The sequence below is a fragment of the Cetorhinus maximus genome, chromosome 10, assembly GCF_964194155.1.
Source record: "Cetorhinus maximus chromosome 10, sCetMax3.hap1.1, whole genome shotgun sequence".
In the NCBI taxonomy this organism is placed as follows: Eukaryota; Metazoa; Chordata; class Chondrichthyes; order Lamniformes; family Cetorhinidae; genus Cetorhinus; species Cetorhinus maximus.
In genome coordinates this window covers 9428367-9450435 of record NC_135888.1, presented here as the reverse complement: position 1 = coordinate 9450435, position 22069 = coordinate 9428367, and the positions used below count along the sequence as shown (strand labels likewise).

Sequence of the window (22069 nt, the reverse complement as noted above, 5' to 3'; positions counted from 1 at the left end):
AATATTCATAATTCCCTTTTAACTTGGAGATTCCCAAATCTCTGATCATTCCTTCTATTTTTTCACTGTATATATTTCTGGCAGCGTGGACGGTTTTAAAGCACATTTCCGTCCGCTAACGTTTCCGTTTTGCATCTGCCACCAGTTACAAACCAGTCTGGAAAAACGAAGCGAGGATTAGTTCAGCTTGAAATGCTGCGGCTCGAATTGAAGTGAGTCTGACGGACGGGCGGGCGGGGTTTGCGACGTCCCCACGTGTGTTTGTGTTGCTTGCGTCGGTTGCCTGGGCAACGATGTAACAAATGTTCATTCGGGGAGAGCTTCTGCAGCCAGACGCAGGGAAGAGCGGAATGGCGAAACCAGTCGAGAAGGCACCAAAGGACTTGGTGCATCAACTGGCAATCGATCGTGAGACGATCAGGAAGGAGTTGCGCACCCAGAAGCTGCACACCACTTTCAACATCAACCCCCGCACCAAATGTAAGTGCATCATCGGTCAGTCGTTGTCACAGCTCTTCCGGAGTGAGCTAGCCTCTTGGATAGGATAGGATAGGATAGGAAACACGCTACGAACCCATTGGCAGATTCCAAGAACATCCCAATGCGTGGAATTCAAGTGAAAAATGAATACGAAACGGTAGCAGAGCGGCTGTTAACTTGAGGCAGTCGCCTGGGACAGGAGTTCAAATCCCCCTACAGCAGCTGCAGAATTTAAATGCAATTGTTATTTTTCTTCAAAAAAACCTCCTATCAGTAATGGTGACTTTGTACCTATTGATTGTCCGAAAAACCCATCAGTTTCACGAAGGTCCTTCAATGTCAGGAATGCCCAGGTCTGGCCGATATGTGAATCCAGCCCCACAGCAATGTGGTTGACTTCTTTTTTCTTCATTGTTTCAAGGCCAACATTTCTTACCCTTCCTAATTGTCCTTGCTGGAGTCACCTGTAGAGTTTGGCAGATTTCCTTGCCTAAAAGGACATTGGTGAACCAGATGGGTTTTTTAATGACAATCAATGATAGTTTCATGGTGCTTTCAATTCCAGATCTATTAATTGAATCTAAATGCCACTAGCTGCTGTGGTGGGGTTTGAACCTGTGACCCGCAGCATTAGCCTGGGCCGCTGGATTACTAGTCCACGGGGCATTACCACAATGCCACCATCTTCCCCAACCCAGACTCTTACCTGCCCATTGAAATGACATGGCAAGCCACACAGTTGTGTTCAGGAAAGTTATTCACATTCACCTCTGCAATGATAGTTTGTGGCGGGCGGTAAACACCCGTCTTGCCAGCAACACCCACATCCTGTGAATGAATTTTTAAAATTTACAACAGGGTTGGTCGGGCTTTTCACAACCACTGGATGTTTCAAAGCACTTTACAGCCAACGAAGTACTTTTTGAAACGTAGTCACTGTTGTTATGTAGGAAACACGGCAGCTAATTTTCACACAGCAAACTCCCACAAACAGGTATGTAATAGACTTGATAATCTGTTTCATTGCGATGTTGATTGAGGGGTAAATATCGGCCAGGACACTGGGGATAACTCCCCTACTCTTCGAAATTGTGCCATAGGATCATAGGATCTTTTACATCCAGATTAACAGGCAACTAGGGCTTCAGTTTAATGTTTCATCCAAAAGACAGCAGCTCTGACAGTGCAGCAGTCCCTCGGTACTGCACTGGGGCAACAGCTTTGATTTTTGTGCCGAAGCCCTGGAGTGGGACCTTATGACCCAGAGGCAACGGTACTACCCACTGAACCACAGCTGACACTGTGGAAAGAACAGACACTTCAAAGTTTTGGGTTAGGCCCCTTATTGAGCATTGGAAAAAAAACTAAAGGAACAGACAGCTCTCCACACCAAGCGAGGAAGCAAGACAGACAACTTATAGTCGGCTTTAAAAGAGAAATAGAAGATGTATTATGTAAACAATCTTCTCATTCAGACAACAGAGGCAGAAGAAGTGTCAAATAAAATATATCTTCTTTGCAGTTATAACAGTCTCAGTTCATCCAAGCAATGCAAAGTTTGAGATATTGAGAAAAAATCTGCAGATCAGGTCTGAAATTGAAATGATTGGTTAACAACTCGATCATGCTTGGTGGTGGCTTTGTGGGGATGAACATTCCCCAACACAGTCATTGACTTCCTGGTGCAACTGCACGGCGATCTGAATTCCATAATCAGTTTGTTTCCTGAGTTGTTCTGTTATGTGTTTTTTGGGGGGGTGTGGGGGGTGGGGGGGGGGGGGGTGCGGAGAGAGGGTGGTGTGAGGGGAACAAAGCATACTGTGGGGATTTCCCAATGTGGAAATGAGCCTGATAGATTGTGTATGTATTTGTGTGTGGTTGGGGAAGGATTGCATTCAGCTAAAATATCACTTGCATTTGAATCACTTGCCAGACCTCATCATTTAGGTTGACACCAGGCGAACTAAGAAATAGGAACCAATCAGCCTTTCAAGCCTGCAATGTTATTCAATAACATCATGACCAATCTTCTACCTGAACTCCATCTTCCTGCATTATCTTGGAGGTGTCAGCTGTGGCTCAGTTCATAGCACCCTCGCCTTTGAATCAGAGGGTTGTGGGTTCATGTCCCACTCCCGGAAACCAAGAACTGTGATTGTACTCAAAAGAGTTGCAATCTGTGACTGTTGATAACTCGAAAGAGTTTCCTGCATTATCTCTACATTCCTTAATTCCCTTAGTATCCAGATATCTGTCTCAAATATACTCAACAGCTGAGCATTCACAGCCCCCGGGGTTGAGAATTCCAAAGATTCAAACCTTTGGGGTGAAAAAGTTTCTGCTCGTCTCAGTCCTAAATGGTCAACCATTTATCTTGACCAATTGGATTCTCTTGAGCAATCCTGTCTAATCATGCAACAATTATTGGCTAGGGGTGATAATTACTGTTGTTAGATGTATTTTCGCATTGGCTACATAGAAGACAACTTTGTGCTGGCATTCTCCCAGAGAAAGAACATGTTTGTAGTGCACAGCTTTCCTGGTTTTTCTCCAGTGAGCACAAATAACCATGAGAAGATGAACCCCTGTGCTACAGCCAACCCCTCAGTGTCTGTAATTGATTCAGTGAATTCTGCTTCTTTTTGAATAATCTTACTGTGATCATTTTAGCTTTTACAGAACCCATTGGCACAATTTCCAAAAGGTTAAAGAAAAATTCAATGGGCCACTCATTATTGCTCAGAACAGTGGTTGCAATGTAGAATGGCCTGTAACACAATGAAACCTTTCAAGGTGACAGCTGGCTTACACCTATACTTTAGGAAATTTATACTAAGAATTCAGGTCAAAGTGCCAAAAATATGAGGCAGCAAACTGTTCAAGAGAAAACATCATCTTGGACAGCATAGTAGTGAAATTAGGGGAAAAAAATTATTGAAAATGTCTTTTCATTCATTGCTTTTATAAGGAAGACGACTCTCTTAAAAGGACAGGAAATCTGATTTAAGGACAGGCTCTTTTACAAATGATGCTTGAAGCATCAAATGTTTTATTGGGGAGGGAATATTAATTTTAAATAACTTGTAGGCAATTACTGGCTAAATGTGTGCCCTGCATTTATTTTCTCAACAGTTCACTGTATAACAGGAAAACCTAATGTCCACAGCTTAGACATGGATGGCGAGGAGGACCGTATGTACCCATCATTTATTTGGCCTAACATTTAATGTAGGATTTTCCCATGTTGTGCAAAAGTTATTTTGTATGATTAAATCTGAAGATGGTATCTATATATTTATTTCTGTTTTTAGAGGATTTAGCAAAAATACTCTGGCGTAGTTTTTTGGAACCAAGGATGAAATACACATTTCCACAAACAGAAGCGCAGGAGATTGGCTGGATAACTACTCCATTGGTAAGGACCTGAAAACCCCTAAAAAACACTTGAGGGTAAAATTCTATCAAGAGAAAGCAGATTGAGTGGAAAATAAAGGAATTTGCAATTTATAATGAGGCATTTTCACACGAGGCCAAAAAAGTGGAGAATACCAATTCTCTAAATGGAGAATAATCAAGTTTCATGCAACTGATTTGTGAATTGTAAGTCAGTTCTTGACACAATCTGTTATTTTGTACCCCAGTTATGTTGTGGGTTTCTCGTTTGTGATCCACTATTTTTGGAAAGACCAGTTTTAAGATGCTCGATGCAAGGCCAGATTGAAAATCAGATCACCAACTAGGGCAGACAGAAATTGATAGGCACCCCATTCACCACCTTAGACATTCACTTCCTCCATCACTGGTGCACCTTGACTGCAGAATGCACGACCTACAAGATGCACTGCAGCAACTTAACAAGGCTTCTTCGACAGCATCTGCCAAACCTGCCATCTTTACCACCTAAAAAGAACAAGGGCAGTAGACGCAAGGGAACGTCAACACCTGCAAGTTCCCCTCCAAGACACATCACCATCCTGACTTGGCAAATAAATTACTGTTCCTTCACTGTCGCTGGGTCAAAAGCCTGGAACTCCTTCCCCAACAGCACTGTGGGACTATCTTCACTACATGGACCACCACGGTTCAAGAAGGCAGCTCACCATCACCTTCTCAAGGGTCACTGGGAATGGGCAATAAATGCTAGCCTTGGCAACATTGTCTGCATCTCATAAACAAACAAAAAGTAAAAATATAAAAGCCTGTTATGGTCCCTCTCTGCAATGTTCCCACAGAAAAATAGGGCAGTAGGTAAAATGTAAAGGAAATAATTCGATAGATATTAAAAAAAAGCACGAGTATGAGAAGTACTGATAAACCTACCATCTAGTCGAAAATAGACATTTAAAATCACTTAAATTGCTGAAATTAAAATAGTTCTAAACATTCACAAATTAATAGCTTCATTATCAAGATTTGTTTCAAACATTACTAACCCAATTTATAGTCCTTGTTTCCCGGAGGACGTTCCTAGCCATGACTGCCTGCAATTCAGAAATCCACATCAGGTCAAGAATGATATACTGGTTGCGCATCAAATGGTCTATTCTGAGCAAGATGTTAAAGGTATAATCTCAGGAAATAATTTATTCAAGCATTTGTTTTCTGTAAACATTAATCCGTTGACTAATTTCACCTAAAGACATTTCACACAGCAGAAAACAATCGTATTTGAAATCAGGCAAACATAATTTACGTTAACATTTATTGCATCCTTCGCGCCCCCACATCCCCTCTCCAGTCACCCCAGTCTCCATGCTAATGACAGGCAAATTGCTCCTGAACACATGCTAATTATACTCTGGTGTGGGTGCTGGGGAGACCAGCTTAGCTTTCTCTCTTTTGGGAAGTTGCTCAGTATAGCCCCAGTAGCATGGCTGAGATTGATGAGACGCTGAACCAATGTCTCTTCACATCTTCAAATATGTTATGATACAAATAGTACAAATTGACCAAGTTAGCTTTAGCTCATGATCTACGTTAAACATTATTCATCACCCGAGTTCTGAATAATAGACTCAGGCATTTTCTTCTGTACAGCTAACAATCATAAAGCATGAAATTTATAAAACACATTAAATGACCTTAATAGTTTTGGAAATTTTTTTTCTTTAGTTGGAACACATTGACAAGATGCAAATTTTTTGATACCCAGTACAATCAGTTAAAATATCAATTTCTCCTATAGGTAGGCACAGATCTGAAGGATCGGAGACTGAATTTTCATCGTCGTAGTAATGAAATTACGAAATTCATGGCACAGTCCTCCCATCGAAAAGAAAATAACTAGGAAAAATGGTATTAGGTTTGTATCAATGTTGTTTGCCATTTTACCTTATCTACTCAAACGTTGGTGATTATAGGAGAAGGGAAGCCATGTACTTAGAAATAAGCAGCAAGATAAATGTAACCTTGCACATTAGGGAAGAATAAAGTATACATCGTGCCGAACAACTGGGAAAAAAAGTTTTATTAACAATTTATAAGTTGCCATGGCTACGCTGAGTGAATGTAACCCTTGGTGGAATGTAGTACTTTAGTTTGCATGAAACAAATTTAGAATTTAATTTTAGGGTGATGTTCCTTAAGAACATAATACAAATACAAAAAATACTTCTTACAGATGCATTCTTGTATAGAATGGGCTTTGAGATGCTTAAAGCTCTCCAAACATGGGTGTCTCACAACTTTCTAATTTAAATAATTTTAAAAGCTGCAATAAGTGGAATCTTGATAGGGGCTGCTGTTGATGGATCGTTGAAGCTGGGGGAAACTCACACCATTTCATTGTTCAGCCTCAGCTCCTGGCCTGTAATTACATCTACCTCTGTGGTGTTGCACAACACACAAGAAATAGGAGCAGGAGGGGACCATATGGCCCGTTGAGCCTGCTCCGCCATTCAGTGCGATCAGAGCTGATCTTGGTCTCTAACTCCATTTTCATGCATGCTCCCCATTTCCTGTAATTCCTTGCAATACTCAAAATCTGTCTATTCCAGCCTTAAATGTATTCACTGATGGAGCATCCACAACCCTCTGGGGTGGTGAATTCAAAATATTCACAACCCTTTGATTTCTCCTCATCTCAGTCCTGTGCCCCCATGTTTTAGACTCCCTGACCAGCAGAAACAATCTTTCACCGTCTACCCTATCAAGCCACTTCAGAATTTTGTAGGTTTCAGTGAGATCACCTCTCATTCTCCTAAACTCTAGAGAACATAAACTCAATTTATTTACCCTCCTCTCATCATAGCACAACCCCCTCCTCATTCCAGGGACCAATTTAGTGAATCTTCATTGTACCGCCTCAAATGCAAGTATGTCCTTTCTTAAATGTGGAGACCAAAACTACACACAGTGCAGTATTCCAGATGTGGTCTTACCAAAACCCTGTACAACAGTAGTAAGGTTCTTTTACTTTTGTACTCCAATCCCATTGCAATAAAGACCAACATGCCATTTGCCTTCCTAATTGCTTGCTGCACCTGTATGTTAACTTTCTGTATTCCTTGTACAAACACACCTAAGTCTCTTCGAACATCAACACTTCCAAGTATCACACCTTTTAAAAAATATTCTGCTTTTCCATTCTTATGACCAAATCAATAACTTCACATTTCCCTACATTATACTCCACCTGCCATCCTGCCCATTCACTTAACCTGTCTATATCTCTTTTGCAGTCTGTCTGTGTCCTCTCCAAAACTTACCTTCCCACCTAGCCTGGTATCATCAGCAAACGTTGATACATTACTCTCTGTCTCTTCATCTAAGTCATTAATAGATTGTAAATAGGTGGGGCCCCAGCACTGCTCCTTGTAGCCCTCCACTATTCACTACCTGCCAACTTGAAAAAGTCCCATTTTGCCCACTCTTTGCTTTCTCTGTTAACCAACCCTCTATCCATGCTAAACTATTACCCCCACCTCCATGAGCCCATATTTTGCCTATTAACCTTTTGTATGACACCTTATCGAATGCCTTTTGGAAGTCCAGGGATACTACGTCTACTGGTTCCCCTTTATCTACCCTATTAGTTACATCCTCAAAAAACTTTAATAAATTTCTCAAACAGGATTTCCCATCCCAGGAAGTGTAATTACAATGGGGCAAGTTTACATAGGCAGTTTCCGTTATAAAATGTGGGCATAGAAATTTAGAATGGAAACATAAATAGACGGATAGAATGTAGGAATTTAAAGTGGTGACTATATTATGCCTGGGATTCCCACCAGACATGGCTGACAGGGCACTCCAATGTGTGCGATCCATTTCATGCACTTCTGCTCTCACCATCCTCCTCCCTCCCAGAACCAGATAGGGGTGCCCTTGTCCTAGTCTTCCACCACCAGCCTCTGTATTCAACGGATCGTCATCTGCCATTTCCACCAACTCCAGTGTGATGCCATCATCAAACACATCATCCCCTGCCCTCCCATCAGCATTCTGAAGGGACCGTTCCCTCTGTGACACCCTAGTTCACTCCTCAGTCACCCCCAATACCCCCTTCCATTCCCTACGGTACCTTTCCATGCAAGCGCAGGAGATGCACACCTGCCCTTTCACCTCCCTTCTCAATCTCCAAGGCCCAAAACTCCTTCCAATGAACCAGTGATTTACTTGTACTTCTTTCAATTTAGTACACTGTATTCACTTTTACGTGGTCTCCTCTACATTGGGGAGACCAAATGCAGACTGGGTAACCGCTTTATGGAACATTTCCACTCAATCCGCAAGCATGACCCCAAGCTCCTGGGTGCTTGTCATTTTAATTCTCCACATTGTTCCCACTCTGATCTTTCTGTCCATGGCCTGCTAAAGTATTCCAGTGAAGCTCAATGCAAGCTCGAGGAAGAGCACCTTATCTTTCAACTCGGTACACCACAGCCTTCTGGACTCAATATTGAGTTCAACAACTTTAGATCATATTCTCTGCCTTCAACTTGTTCTAAGTGTTTTTTCCTTTGTTTTGCTGGGTAGGTCTTGTCTTGATTTTTTTCTTTATGCCTTCATGTTGCATTCAGATGGATTTTATGTAGCCATTCACGCCTCAATTGGGCACTATCTTTGTTTCTTTGCTATGGGAACACCACCACCTGCAAGTTCCCCTCCAAGGCACACACTATCCTGACTTGGAACTATATTGTCGTTCCTTCATTGTCACTGGGTCAAAATCCTGGAACTCCCTTCCTCACAGCACTGTGGCTAAACCCACACCAAATGGCCTGCAGTGACTCAAGAAGACGGCTCACCACCACCTTCTCCAGGGCAATAAATGCTGGCCTAGCTGTGAAGCCCACACTCCGAGAAAGAATAAAAGAAAACTCACCACTCTCTTTGGCTGTTACATCATGAAACACTTATTTAATTCCCCCCTGCCCTGCAACCTGTCATAGACCTTTCCTTTTGTTCTTTCTGCCCCCTCACTCCTTCCACTGGCTTCTACATCCATGTTTCCTATACCCCATCTCAACTATTAAAATCATTTATTGGAGTCATTGCCTAAAACTGGTTTCCATAACTGAACATCTTGTGATTTGCAGATGTTTCCAATGAATTAATACTTCCAACCTTTGCTTGGCTCAAACCTAATGTTATATAAATGAAAACCCCTTCTGGATTGATGTCATCAAAAAAAAACTTGCCACATTTAAAGCTTTTACTCTTTTCCATATAAAAGTTACTGAGGCTATAATCATTTCAAACACCTATATTTTATTAATGTATAGTTACTGGCAACTGCTTCATACTTAAGACAGTTTAAGTTTGGACTTTTGTATCCAAGAACTCCATCACTGTAAAGTATCTCAATGAACAAACTTGGGAAATGTTAAATATTAAACCTGGCCTCCATTTATGTCTGCCTATTAGTGTGGAATTTTCTTGTAGAACAGATACATCTTACAGCAGTAGGTCTCAGCCTTTTTTAGTTAAAGACGTTTTCAAATGGATTATAAACATGCACCACCCCCCTCCCCCACCCCACAATGTAAGTGGTAACACCATATAATACATGTAATATGAACATGCTGCATATAAGGTGTGTTTTAATAATACTTTTCAGAAAAGTTATTTTCTTCCTTGGGACTCTCAGTGTCCTCCACGCATGCTCCTGACCGAGACAAGACAGCCAGACCATTCTGTGCTGCACAACGCCGACACACTCTGCTCCTGCCCCCACACTTTCACATTATTTGGCAGACCCTCTGGAAAATCTCAATGGAATGAACCCCAATATGAGAAACCACTTTCTTACAGCATGACATTAACACAATGAGTATGAAATGAATTCCTTCCATATTTTGTGGAAAGAAAAAGATGGAATATCTGTCGGTGCTTGCGAAGTTTTGTCCTGTTGTTACACCAGATTTTTATACTTTTAACAATAAGCCGGCAGAAAAATAACTCCACTTATCACCTTAAAATAGTCCAATCCAGCACATTCAGCCTTTCCTTGTCATTCTTCTTTTTGGTTCAGCCAGCCCAGGGATAGTAGATGACACTCCCCATTCAATCAAGTGAAAAATAAAATAATATTCCACTCACAGCTGTGTAGCAGATATCAGCTAAAAGCTATGAGAAATAGACTAATTTTACTAAATTAGCACATAGCTGCACTGTTGCAGTAGTTTAAGCAATGTATAGTGGTAAGAGCAGAGAACAGAACAAAGTTCTCAATTTATATAGCATCAATCCCAAGCTCATTGTCCGAATAACCAAAGTGTTATACTGCAGTGGATTCAAATAAAGGAGCCTTGCTGCATTTACACTGGGCTTAAGGAAATTAGCCTTCCTCCCTGCAACTTGATAAGATCATAAATAGGTTTTTATTTCTGGCATGCCCCACTTTAAGCCTTAGTGACAAAAAGTGCATGAATGCAAAGAAGCAATCTTGATATTTGGAATTTGTTGTTGCGTATTCAAGCTGTATATCCACTTCTGCCACCGCCAATGCATTGTGGCTGCAGTGTGCATTATCTACAGGATACACTGCAACAACTCACTAAGGCTTCTTTGACAGCACCTCTCACCTGCAACCTCCATCACTGAGAAGAACAAGGGGAGTAGGTGGATAGGAACACCCTAACTCCAAGTCACACACCATCCTGACATTGGACATTAATCACCATTCTTTCAATGTTGATGCATCAAAATCCTGGAATTCCCTACCTAACAGCTTTGTGGGAATACCTTCACCAGATGGACTACAGCAGTTCAAGAAAGCAGCTCCTTCTCAAGGAAAATTAGGGATGGCCTTGCGAGTGATGGCCATATCCAAAAAATTTTTTTTTATTTTAAAAAAAGTGTCAGTAAGTGTTACACCTCTCAAACTGTCTGAAGCAAGGACATATAAAGGCATGCTTTGGGCAAGGCCCAGCACAAACATGCGTAGGTCAGACATAAAGTTCCTTGCAATACAAAATAGCAGATGTAAAATAAATGAGATTTTAATTTGTGTCACAGACTCCATTTGCTTATGCTTCACATGCAGAAGTCTGCAGCGTGATGAAAGGGGTCAACATTATGTAATCTCAACCTGGAAGTTTTAGTGCCTTGGAACACTGGCTACTCTTTAATATATACAAACGTCACATTAATTGCTATAGTTGAAGAGAACTGGTATCACTTGATTTGATCAACAGTAAATGTCAGGATTTATTCTGCTGTGGACTGCAGTGGACATTTACAGCTTGGACATGGACAGAAATATGTAGTTTGTCAACGGATAGCACATTTCATATGAAAATAATAATCTAAACCATGAGATAATCCAAAAAAAACCTTAACATGTTCAATAGTGTCTGCATCACAGAGTTGCTGCATAGGTGTTATATAGTAAGATGGACAGAAGGCATGCAGACTAATTTCAAGACTTTAATAAAAGTAACTATTGCTATTTATGCATTTAACATTTGTGTACTCACTCATCACAAACCCAAACAAAAGAAAATCAATTTTAAGTGCACCTCATTACATGCAAGGAGTCCTACTGCTTTGGAAAAAAAAACAGAAAGCAGATTATCTGAGTCAGTTTACATTTATTTTACTATATGTAGTTATACAAACAGTCACAGTTTTCTTCTATGAGAAGAAGTTAATAACCACAGCATTGGCAATTGAAATAAACAAGCCATATACTGTATACTTATTAGAATGGAAAGAGTAGTTTAAACCACAAGGAGAAAAAATAGATTCACATAATAGCTGACATTACTGTGGTTAGTTTCATTGTAAATTCACATTGACAGCACTTTTTAAATAACATTGGACAAAACATGAACACTTGTGATTTAACAGTTAATAAACAACTTTGATATCAATTGCTCAGAAAGATAGTGATCTTTTATATTCAAAAACCTAACCCACATAGGTTAAACTAACATAAAAAAATCATGTAGTGACCCACTTGATTTTTAAACCAGAATAGAACACAATATCAATTTGATATGTCTTTTTGAACACTTTCTGATACATACTGGAACTGGAGAACTGCAACATCCCAAAGAAAATTGCAACCTTTGCTACACTGTTTGCTAGAAAGGTCAAATGACAAGATGTCTTTTATAGCTTCTTTATGCTTTTTGCAATTGGCTTAAATTATGTAACTAGGAATCTCTTGCTAAAAATTTTTGAATTTTTGTATTCCAAAGGAAGGAATTCATTAGCCGAGGACTTTGCTCTACCTGACAAAATAGGTTTTTCAAAGGCAAAATATTAACTTAATCCTCAGCTTCTATAACATGTTCTAAATTAGGAGCATCATTACTGATTCATATATAGAAAAAAAACTACCAAGGAAACAATGTATTTTGAAGGCCAATTATAAAAACATTACTAATTAATAACATGATGCCACAGAAAGCAAAAAAAAATTCAGATGATCTTGTTCATCATATTGATAAAATGTACAAGAATCACATTTTTGTTAATTGAACTTTGAAGTTAAACGAAAAATGCCATTTATTTATTCAAGTTGAGGCTGTGTGTATTTACATTTTGTAACAGCTAATCAAAATAAAGAATCAGGTCCTAGAACGAAAGGTGCATTTTTCAAAAAGCCAAATTTACCACCTTATATTCAGTCTCCATTGTTTTGTGATATATTCTCACACATAGCACAGTACCCAGGAAACAAACACGCAACAGTATATTCTGAGCTTATTACTCTACACAGTACCTTGATTAGGCATCACGGTTTATTCCCTTAGTCATTCATAATGACCCAAGCCCAGCACCAGAAATGTGCATGGTACTGTTCGTGGATATCTGAACTTATGACATTCAAAGCTTAGCTGTGTTGACACATAAATAACAATACTTTAACACAATGGAAAACCTGACAAACTAGTGATGTGCAATAGAGAGGAACTCATTAAATTCATTGGAATTCCACTTGGCATCAAAATACCTACAGTAAATACCATTTCACACAACCTAAAATCTGTTGTAGCTAGCACTTGAAACGTTTACATCTGATATTTGGTAGCATTACAATTTAACATACAGTATAGTTTTATGGAATAGCCTTTACATAGACCAGATATCTTTTGGAAACTCACTGTATGGAGTTATACTGAATATTTATCACAGAAAAGGTCACATTTTTGAAGTTATAGTAATATGAGAATGCCTCTCAAAGATGAGCATGTTATTATTGCAACAACTACTGTATTTCACCAATTAACTGCTTCAAATTATGTTTTTATATGTTTCTGCAATATAAATTCTTTTGTTAGTATCTGGTCACTTATGCCTTGAAAAACAATAACTGTTTTAATGTGTCATTTTTATTATATATAAAAAGTCTAAAATCAATTTATATTATTCTATGATATAATAAACTATCAATTTCAAAATCTGATAAACTAAAACTCTGTAATCTAATAAAATAATCAGTGCACATTTACTTACCACCTTTAACACATTTAATTTAGATTATTTCAAATAAGGATGAAAATGGTTAATAATGGGAAGTGCTGGAATAGTTGTGGATTTAAAATACTGATTTTAAGGGGTGTTAAAAAGTTTTAGTTGAAATGTAGTCACTCATATTGTTCCATGTTACTTATAGTACTTCCAAACCAGTTTCTTCCAATATTATTTGTCATACTACATACAGGTATTGCTCCATTAATATATCCCTTGATGATGACATCAATGTCACTTGATATATGTGCAAAACCAGTATAGAATGGTAACATACTGTGATCAGCGAAAGCAACAAATTTGTTTCAGGAATGGGGAATACATGGATCTGTTTGAGAGAAGGGGAATCAAGTTTCATTCCTACTGTCGTGAAAAATCCTCAAAAAGATGGCGGAAGCGAACAGACCATAAATCAAATGAGGATGAGAACTGGACAAAATTAGCTTTGTGCAATTGGGTACAGGTTACCATAATAAATGGCAGGCTGTTAATTTCAAAACAGTTTAGTTACATGTAATACATTCACATAGAATCATTAAAGTTTCAAATGTGGAGCAGACTATCTGGAGCAAGTGCAAGTTCGCTCCGCCAAAATAACTACTCATATCCCACCTCTCTGCTCTTGATGCACTTACTGCCATTCAGTCTGTGGAGACAGCATATTGCAGGACAGGAAGTACTGGGGTGACTCGTTAAATATGCAAAATTTATATAAAATCAAGTGAGTGCTTTTTAACAATCAAACCGACGTAAAGACAATCTGCTGGAATTTTACAGTGAACAATAACAGCAAGTGAGTGATTATAAAAATAGGTTTGAACAGGTCTAATGGAAACCTGTTTAAAATAGAAGTCAGTCTCATAATTTTAAAAATCACTTAGCTGCATACTACTGACACCAAAAATCTAGTATCCTTTAGGACTGCATTTTTTTTAAAAATGGTGCTTTTTAAATCATTGCTGGACTCATTTATTGTTCACATATGGATTATTAAAATAGATAAATCAACTATAAGCTGTCAATCTTTGCTCTGCAAATAGACTGGTGTTGATTTAAAAAAAATACTGGTCTAGCGGTATAAAATGTCTTGGGTGTTTTGTTCTCAGGGTTCTGTTTTTAAGAATTAAGTCATGCAGGTCTGTGAGGTTCTTACACTGGATTACAGTGAAGAGGGTGTCAAATAAGTTCAAATAAAGTTGGCAGGCCTGTAGCTCATTATGGTGTACCCTTTGCTTTATTCCGGAATTGACTAGATACCAGAAGGGACATTCAATGGAAGATGAAACAAATGCAAAGATGAAACAATACTTCAGTCTCTCTAATTGTCAAGGCACAAACAGATCCTTTCTCCCTCACTCCAGTGTCCACCAATCAAATTGTGCATGACATTTTGATAAATCCTGCTGGTACTGGAGACTATATCAATGGTCATTCACATCACTAATCCTTTATTCAATCCCTATACATGTATTTACAGAAATCAACATTTAAAAGTATCATTATCCTGAGACTGAAAGGCAGCCCATGAATTAATCACAATGGAGTAGATTTTAAACTTACTGCCCGGACATAAAACCGGCATTGTGGACTGGTCACCTGTTAGAGAAACCACCCGATTTTCAGATCCATGGAAATCACTGCATGTAAAAGTTAGGTGCTTTCTCCACTGGGCAGCAAATATGCAATGCCAAGTTTATGTCCAGTTAAAAATCTATGATAAGTTTAAAATTTACACTTTGTATCTATTTCACCTTCAAGTTCACATTCGCTTAAGATGTTAAATGAGATTAACAAAGGATTTTTTTTTAAAAAAAAAATCTGTTTAGATTCTTGATAATGAGCAGGAACTTAAGGCACGCTCTACTTAACTAAGCCTGGAGAACCTAGCCTAAAGTTAAAGACAAAAAAAGAAAATGCCGGAAATACTCAGCAGGTCTAATGGCATCTGTGGAGAGAAAAACAGAGTTAACGTTTCGAATCCGTATGATTCTTCTTCAGAGCTCAGAAGAGTCATATGGACTCAAAACATTAACTTTGTTTTTCTCTCCACAGATGCTGTTAGACCTGAGTTTTTCCAGCATTTTCTGTTTTTGTTTCGGATTTCCAGCATCTGCAGTATTTTGCTTTTATCCTAAAGTTAGAGACCTTCAAACGTGTATCAGGATATTCCAAGTCTAGAGAATCTTAGAGACCTTCAAATTGTATTAGAATATTCCTAAATTTTGAAATGTCTAAAATTATGCAACTGGGAAGCTTGCTGCTGCTTGTCTAGCTAGGTCAATGTTAACCAGCCCCCAGTGACACACATGGCCCTCCACATTCTACCAATGAATCAGTCTGGCTGATCCATCAATGTCAGATTACCACCTGGTTTCAAATTCCCATCAACAGGTGTCTCATTTTGGAGCTAAACAACCTGCTTCCCAAACTTTTTCCAAGTATGACCCCATTTTAATGCCTCAGACTTTGTACGACCCCAGAGTGAAAATTTGGGGGGTTACGAAAGTTGTGGGCTGCTGATTATTAATGCAATAAGAACAGGGTATTTAATGTAATTACATCCTGATTAAAAATCGGAATTCTATTACATTAAGAATATATTGGGACTCTGAGCGTTGATGTAAAGGGATCTTCATTATTGATACAATAGGTTTCTGATTATTAATGTAATAGAATCATGATTATTAATGCATTGTTATCCTAATTATTAATGCAAGATGATCCTAATTATTGAATAGACTTGCTACAAAAAATATTACAGGCTTCTTTGCAGCAGCAATAAGGCCATGCTCACCAACAAAAAAGCGTGCATTTAAAGGGGCCTCGCTACATTTGCTACAATTTACATTAATCAGAGTCAAGGCGGGTTATAGCTAAACTATTGCTACAATTATTGCAAATGAACAATTCAACTGTTTGCAGGCTTTTTTTGAAAGGGGTAGTCTAAAATTCCAAAGTATTTCATTCCCAGGCTCCCTTTAGTCCTATTATCTAATTATAATAACGGAAAAATTGGAATGGATGTGTCGTATTCAAAAAGCCATTTTCAAGGAAACAATTAACTTCAGATAATTTCCTATGCACATTTGCAAACTATTAAATATCTATTGATGGGACCATAAAGCTGTCCCAATGAATGCTGCACTTTAGGTTTTGGAGTTGCTGGAAAGGAATCTTCTTTCTTATTAGTTGAGGGGAAGGCGATGGTGTAGTGGTATTGTCACTGGACTAGTAACCCAGAGACCCAGGGTACTGCTCTGGGCACCCGGGTTCAAATCCTGCCACGGAAGATAGTGGAATCAATAAAAATCTGGAATTAAAAGTCTAATGATGACCATGAAACCATCGTCGATTGTTGTAAAAACTCATCTGGTTCACTAATGTCCTTATCTGCCATCCTTACCTGTTCTGGCCTACATGTGACTCCAGGTGCCCTCTGAACAAAGACAATTAGGGACAGGCAATGAATGCTGGCCACATCCAATGAATAAAAAAAAATTTCTCCCATCCCTTTTCCTCCCAAAGGCATTGCCTTATTATTGTGTCACGGTTTCAAGTCTGTTATGAGTAATATTCTATTTTCTTTTGCTTATCCAGTAGATAACTGGATAAACCATCAATAAGACTGGCTGATAATTCAATCATTATCTAATACTTGTTCTCAACATTTACTCTGCCTAAGATAAAATAACTGCAAATATATACAGTATGTAAATAAAAAAAAACACTAACTACCTTTGTTATTCTCAACTTCCTGCACACTTAGTTATTCAAGGCCGGTATCAACTGAGACAAGTTTGTAGCGCGCACAGCAAAGCTACCAAGAAAAATTATTAAATGTGTCAAATATTCCAATGTTACTCAAAAATTTTCCTGAACTACTGTTCTCATTGTCCAACATCTCAAATAAAAAGTCTGGCAGAAAGATTTCAGATGTTTGAATGACTGTTGTAATTTGCATTTCTAAGTCTTTTGCAAACTGACCTGTAGCCTATTTATACAAAAAACATTTGGAGCCAATTAACACCAAAAGTCGACCTAACTGTTAATCCTCGAGATCCAAATATAATGTTTTTGAGAATCAGGCTCAAGATCACAGCAATTTAAATGAAACTGCCACTAAAATGCCCTTTTCAGCCTAAAATCATACAATGATTACAGCACAGAGCAGGCTATTCAGCCTGTCGTGTCTGCACTGGCTCTCTGCAAGATCAAATGATTGTAGATGATTTTCACTTTTGGTTTTCGTGCAAGTGATTAAAAGTAAAATCACTTTAAACTGCTACCTCAACCTCTCTGTTACACAGAATTGTCTTTGTGAGTTGAACAGCATTTCTACACATAACACTCTTCAGTCTAAACGCAACAGTATTGGTGTGCAAATGGGGCTTACAACACATGAGCAAAGTCTATTCTTGGTTTTGCTTTTCCTTCTTTCCATTCATTTTAATATATTTGTAAGGCTCAACTCTTCATTTCAGTTCACCAAGAGTCACATAATTGTGCAATATTTAAGTGTAACACTACTGGAAAATGGTTTTGGTTAAATAAGTGTTGTCATGGCACCAACGCATCTCTAACAGACTGCCAGGCCGTCACTACTGAGACCGTTGATTTTCTACTGGATATGAGAATACCACTGAATGAGTCAAAAGCACTTAAACATCTTCACTACATCAAGTACCATATATAATTTCACTGAGCCAGTTGGCTCACAGGTTCTGTCAACGGACATCAGGTACCTGATACAGCTTAGTGCATGACGTCACATGACGATGGAAACTGTCTCGCCACATAAATTTCTTACCGCAGATGTGGCACTCATATGGTTTAATGCCAGTGTGGATCTTCATGTGGCCAACAAGATGGTGCTTCATTTTAAATTTCTTACCACAAACACCACAGCCATAAGGCCGAAGACCAAGATGCATGCTCATATGTCGATCTCGCTGACTCTTGTGAGTAAAGTTTTTGCCACATTGACAAGGGTAAAGTTTGTAAACAACAGCTGTGAAGCCAGACTGAGAAGTCTTTTCACTGACACCCGTTCCTAGTTCAGGTTCAGTGCCATACCCTGGCAACCGATTCACCTGCATTTCAGCAGCTGTTAAAGGGTCCTGATGATGCCCAGTGACATTTACATCGCCTCGATCAGCTGAAAATTCATCCAATGATGAACCATAGTAATCAACCTGTTCATCATAAGAACTGTGCTCGTGACCTTCTTTAAATACCTCCTGCGTTTTGGCAGCGACAATATTAAAGCTGTCATCGATGCTAGAAGATTGGATTACTGGTTCAGCCTGAGTAATATTTTCTGATTCAGAGACACGTTGCTCCTCAGCAGTAGGGCGAGTCGTTCCATCACCATAATCCTGTTCAAATTTTTCCTGTTTCACATACACCCACCGTTTGTGAGGCATTATACTAGGTTGACTGTAGATCGGCCTGGCGTATGGGTACTCTGTAGTATCACTTGCTCCTTCTTCACCATCCTGGCTGTTCATTTCTGCACTTAAATGATCATGTTCCCCAGAAGAATTGCTAGGAAGGTTGTCATGATCCATTAATTGGGGTGGTGACATGTCATCCTCTTTGGGACTCTCTTCACCATTTTCCTCAGCCTTTGAATCCCCATTCATGCTTTTATGGAACTCGGGTTGCGCCACAGCTCCAAGTTCTGAAGGTTCTACTGAACCATTAAAATTGCTGCTGCTGGGTGACTGATGGTCATTCAAGTGATTAGACTTCTGATAATGAACGGCTGGACACACCTTTAAAAGTTCTGTACACTTATCTACAACATGCCACATTTGAAGAAAGCTCGCCACTGTTAGGTAACTGACAATGTCAGTGGCTGGCAGTACAAGTTTTCCTGTGTAGCAAAACAACAAAACATTTTCAAACGCCTTTGGATTCATTACATCGGGTAGAAGGATTCGATTACTATTCTTCAGTAGTACCTGATCACAAAAATAAGGTGAAGTGGCAGCGAGGACAGCCCTATGGGCCCTGAATAAATGGCCCTGGACTTGAATAGCAATGTCACATAACTGACCCTCTTGACGCTGTTGGTTTAACTTCTGTAGTAGAGTATTCGTAAAATTTGGGAACTCCACATGAAAAATATTAGTTGCTAGCTCCATCATGGATGAAAGCATGTGCTGTTCAAAACATAAGACAATAAATATGTTAAAATATTTTGGAAAATGCTAATGTAATGCTGACAATCAAAAAGTCATTCTGAAAAATGTATCGCTCTTAGCCTCAGGAACTATTTGTTTAAATCTATTATTTGCTCTCAAGCTGAAGTTCAGAAATAAAGCCATATATCATTAGAAGCACAAATCAAAGCCAAGAGCCTACAATTTAAATCTTTCCTGAGCTTTGAAAACCATATTTGTGTTGACTTCCTCCTATTGCAAACATTTTATAGTGATAGAGATGATAGGTAAAGGGGGGGAAAGGACTTCACGAGGGAGAAAAAGCAGAAATAAATTATATAATGCACTTAAACATTGAAAACATCTGTAGTTATAGTTCACTTGTAGAAATAAAGACAACAATACTCAACAACAGGGAAACTCTTAACAAATGGAAAGAGTTATGATCCGTCCACACACACAATGTAGAATCAAATGAGTGTAAACCACATTCCCGTCTTACAAAGCCCTGTCCACATGTTGATATTACTATGAAACTTACACTAATCCCTAGGTTTGGAGGCAAAAATGAAATGAGTACAAAGCTGTATCAGACGATTGCTGAAGTAATCATTTCCATTTGTTTCTGTTACTGGTGCAGCTCAGTGCTGTTTTTAGTTTTTAAATCAGAGTTGTTCACGTTTAAAAATTGGGAGCACTGAATATCACAGAGTTCCACTGAAACTATGAACTTTATAGCACTTATATATTTGTCTACACGATTCATCTTAACACTCAATAATATCAAACTGAACCTGAGTTAAACAAATGGAGGATAATGTGGAAAAATGTGAAATCGTCCATTTTGGCAGGAAGAATAAAAGAGAAGCATATTATCTAAATGGTGAGAGATTGCAGGGCTCTGAGGTGCAGAGGGGTCTGGGTGTCCTAGTGCATGAATCACAAAAGGTTAGTATGAAGGTACAGCAAGTAATTAGGAAAGTTAATAGAATGTTATCATTTATTGTGAGGGGCATTGAATACAAAAGTAGGCTTCAGTTGTACAGAGCGCTAGTGAGGCCACATTTGGAGTACTGTGTACAGTACTGGTCTTCTTTATTTAAGGAAGGATGTAAATGCGTTGGAAGCAGTTCTGAGAAGGTTTACCAGACTAATACCTGGAATGGGTGAGCTGTCTTATGAGGAAAGATTGGACAGGCTAGGCTTGTATCCACTGGAGCTTAGAAGAGTAGGAGGCGACTTGACTGAAACGTATAAGATCCTGAAGGGCGTTGACAGGGCGGATGTGGAGAGCATGTTTCCGCTTGTGGAAGAATTTAGAACTATGGGTCACTGTTTAAAAATAAGGGGTCGCCGTTTTAAACAAGAGGTGAGGTGAAATTTTTTAACTCAGGGGGTCCTGAGTCTTTGGAACTGTCTTCCTGAAAAGGTGGTGGAAGCAGAGTCTTTGAATATCCTTAAGGCAGAGGTGGATAGATTCTTGGTAGGCAAGAGGGTGATAGGTTATCAGGGACAGGTGGGATGCAGATTTGAGGTTACTATCAGATCAGCCACGATCTTATTAAATGGTGGAGCAGGCTCAAAGTGCTGAATGGCCTATTCCTTGTTCGTATATTCTGCTCAAATGATTAACCTTTAAGCAAGGATTTCACTCCAACTTGTTCCACCCCACTCAAAGCTGGATCGTGCATATGTAGGAGTACTACGTTGTTAACACTACTTTCCATTTCAAAATGCTTTCCCCAATTAATTAATTTTAAATGCAGATTTTACTTTCACATTTCTTATGCATTTTCTCGGACAGCATGAGAGTTGACAGTCTGGTGAAAATGCTGGCACAGATCCAATCCTGCCCAAAACAAAAAAATGTTTAAATGTCATTTGCATGCAGTTACTTTCCACTCAAAGTTATTTCTACAAATTATTCAAATCTTTATGCAAAAATCATTATATATGCTCTCCCATGGACTGTTGGGCAAATAAGACAGTAAGGTGCAGCTTAGTCTGGAATTAAAACATTGGTTTGAATTTTGAGCTGAAATAATGCACTAATTTTGAAGATGCTGTGCATTTCAACTCTACACAATCCAAATGCTTACACACGTGAACCTGCACATTAAAGCCCAGGGCGATAGCTCGTTACACCTTTACTGCAGGATTGTAGTTTTTGATTAGCTGGCTGACAGTCTCAATATAGCTGTCATTTAGTACATAGTAGATGTTTGAGTTTTGGTATTCACAACATTTATTTTTCAATTTTAACATGCTACAGATGGAAATTCTCATTTATAGAATTGATCCATGTTGAATATGTTTAATATGAATTCAGCTTTCTCAGTCCTTGATCTTATTTAAGATTTTAATAAGATTTTATTATTTAATGATATTGGTTCAATGACCCAAAAAAGGCAACAATAAACCAAAAAATTGTTTACTTTGTGTCCTTTGACAAGTTGAAAGCAATACAAGTTAAAATTAGACACATTTTTAAAAATTCATTC

At 38.8% G+C, this 22069-nt stretch overlaps 2 protein-coding genes across 2 annotated transcripts; one reads left to right on the top strand and one right to left on the bottom strand.

Annotated features, from left to right (window-relative positions):
- Nucleotides 1-344: 344 nt before the first annotated feature.
- Nucleotides 345-17331, top strand: cfap144 (cilia and flagella associated protein 144). The gene is made up of 5 exons (XM_078549925.1): nucleotides 345-480; nucleotides 3613-3672; nucleotides 3792-3895; nucleotides 5666-5782; nucleotides 17171-17331. The coding sequence occupies exons 1-4, from the start codon at nucleotides 351-353 to the stop codon at nucleotides 5765-5767; spliced, it is 396 nt and encodes a 131-aa protein (XP_078406051.1). The 5' UTR covers nucleotides 345-350; the 3' UTR covers nucleotides 5768-5782; nucleotides 17171-17331.
- Nucleotides 17012-19566, bottom strand: zbtb43 (zinc finger and BTB domain containing 43). Its single transcript, XM_078549924.1, has one exon. It carries the CDS (start codon nucleotides 19563-19565, stop codon nucleotides 18129-18131), a length of 1437 nt encoding a protein of 478 aa, XP_078406050.1. The 5' UTR covers nucleotide 19566; the 3' UTR covers nucleotides 17012-18128.
- Between the last annotated feature and the right edge of the window lie 2503 nt (nucleotides 19567-22069).

Coding starts and splice junctions, on each gene's coding strand:
- cfap144 (XM_078549925.1), top strand. CDS start 351: ATGGCGAAACCAGTCGAGAAGGCACCAAAGGACTTGGTGCATCAACTG. Junction 3,673..3,791: donor CATGGATGGCGAGGAGGACC/GTATGTACCCAT, acceptor TTCTGTTTTTAG/AGGATTTAGCAAAAATACTC. Junction 3,896..5,665: donor GCTGGATAACTACTCCATTG/GTAAGGACCTGA, acceptor TTTCTCCTATAG/GTAGGCACAGATCTGAAGGA.
- zbtb43 (XM_078549924.1), bottom strand. CDS start 19,565: ATGCTTTCATCCATGATGGAGCTAGCAACTAATATTTTTCATGTGGAG.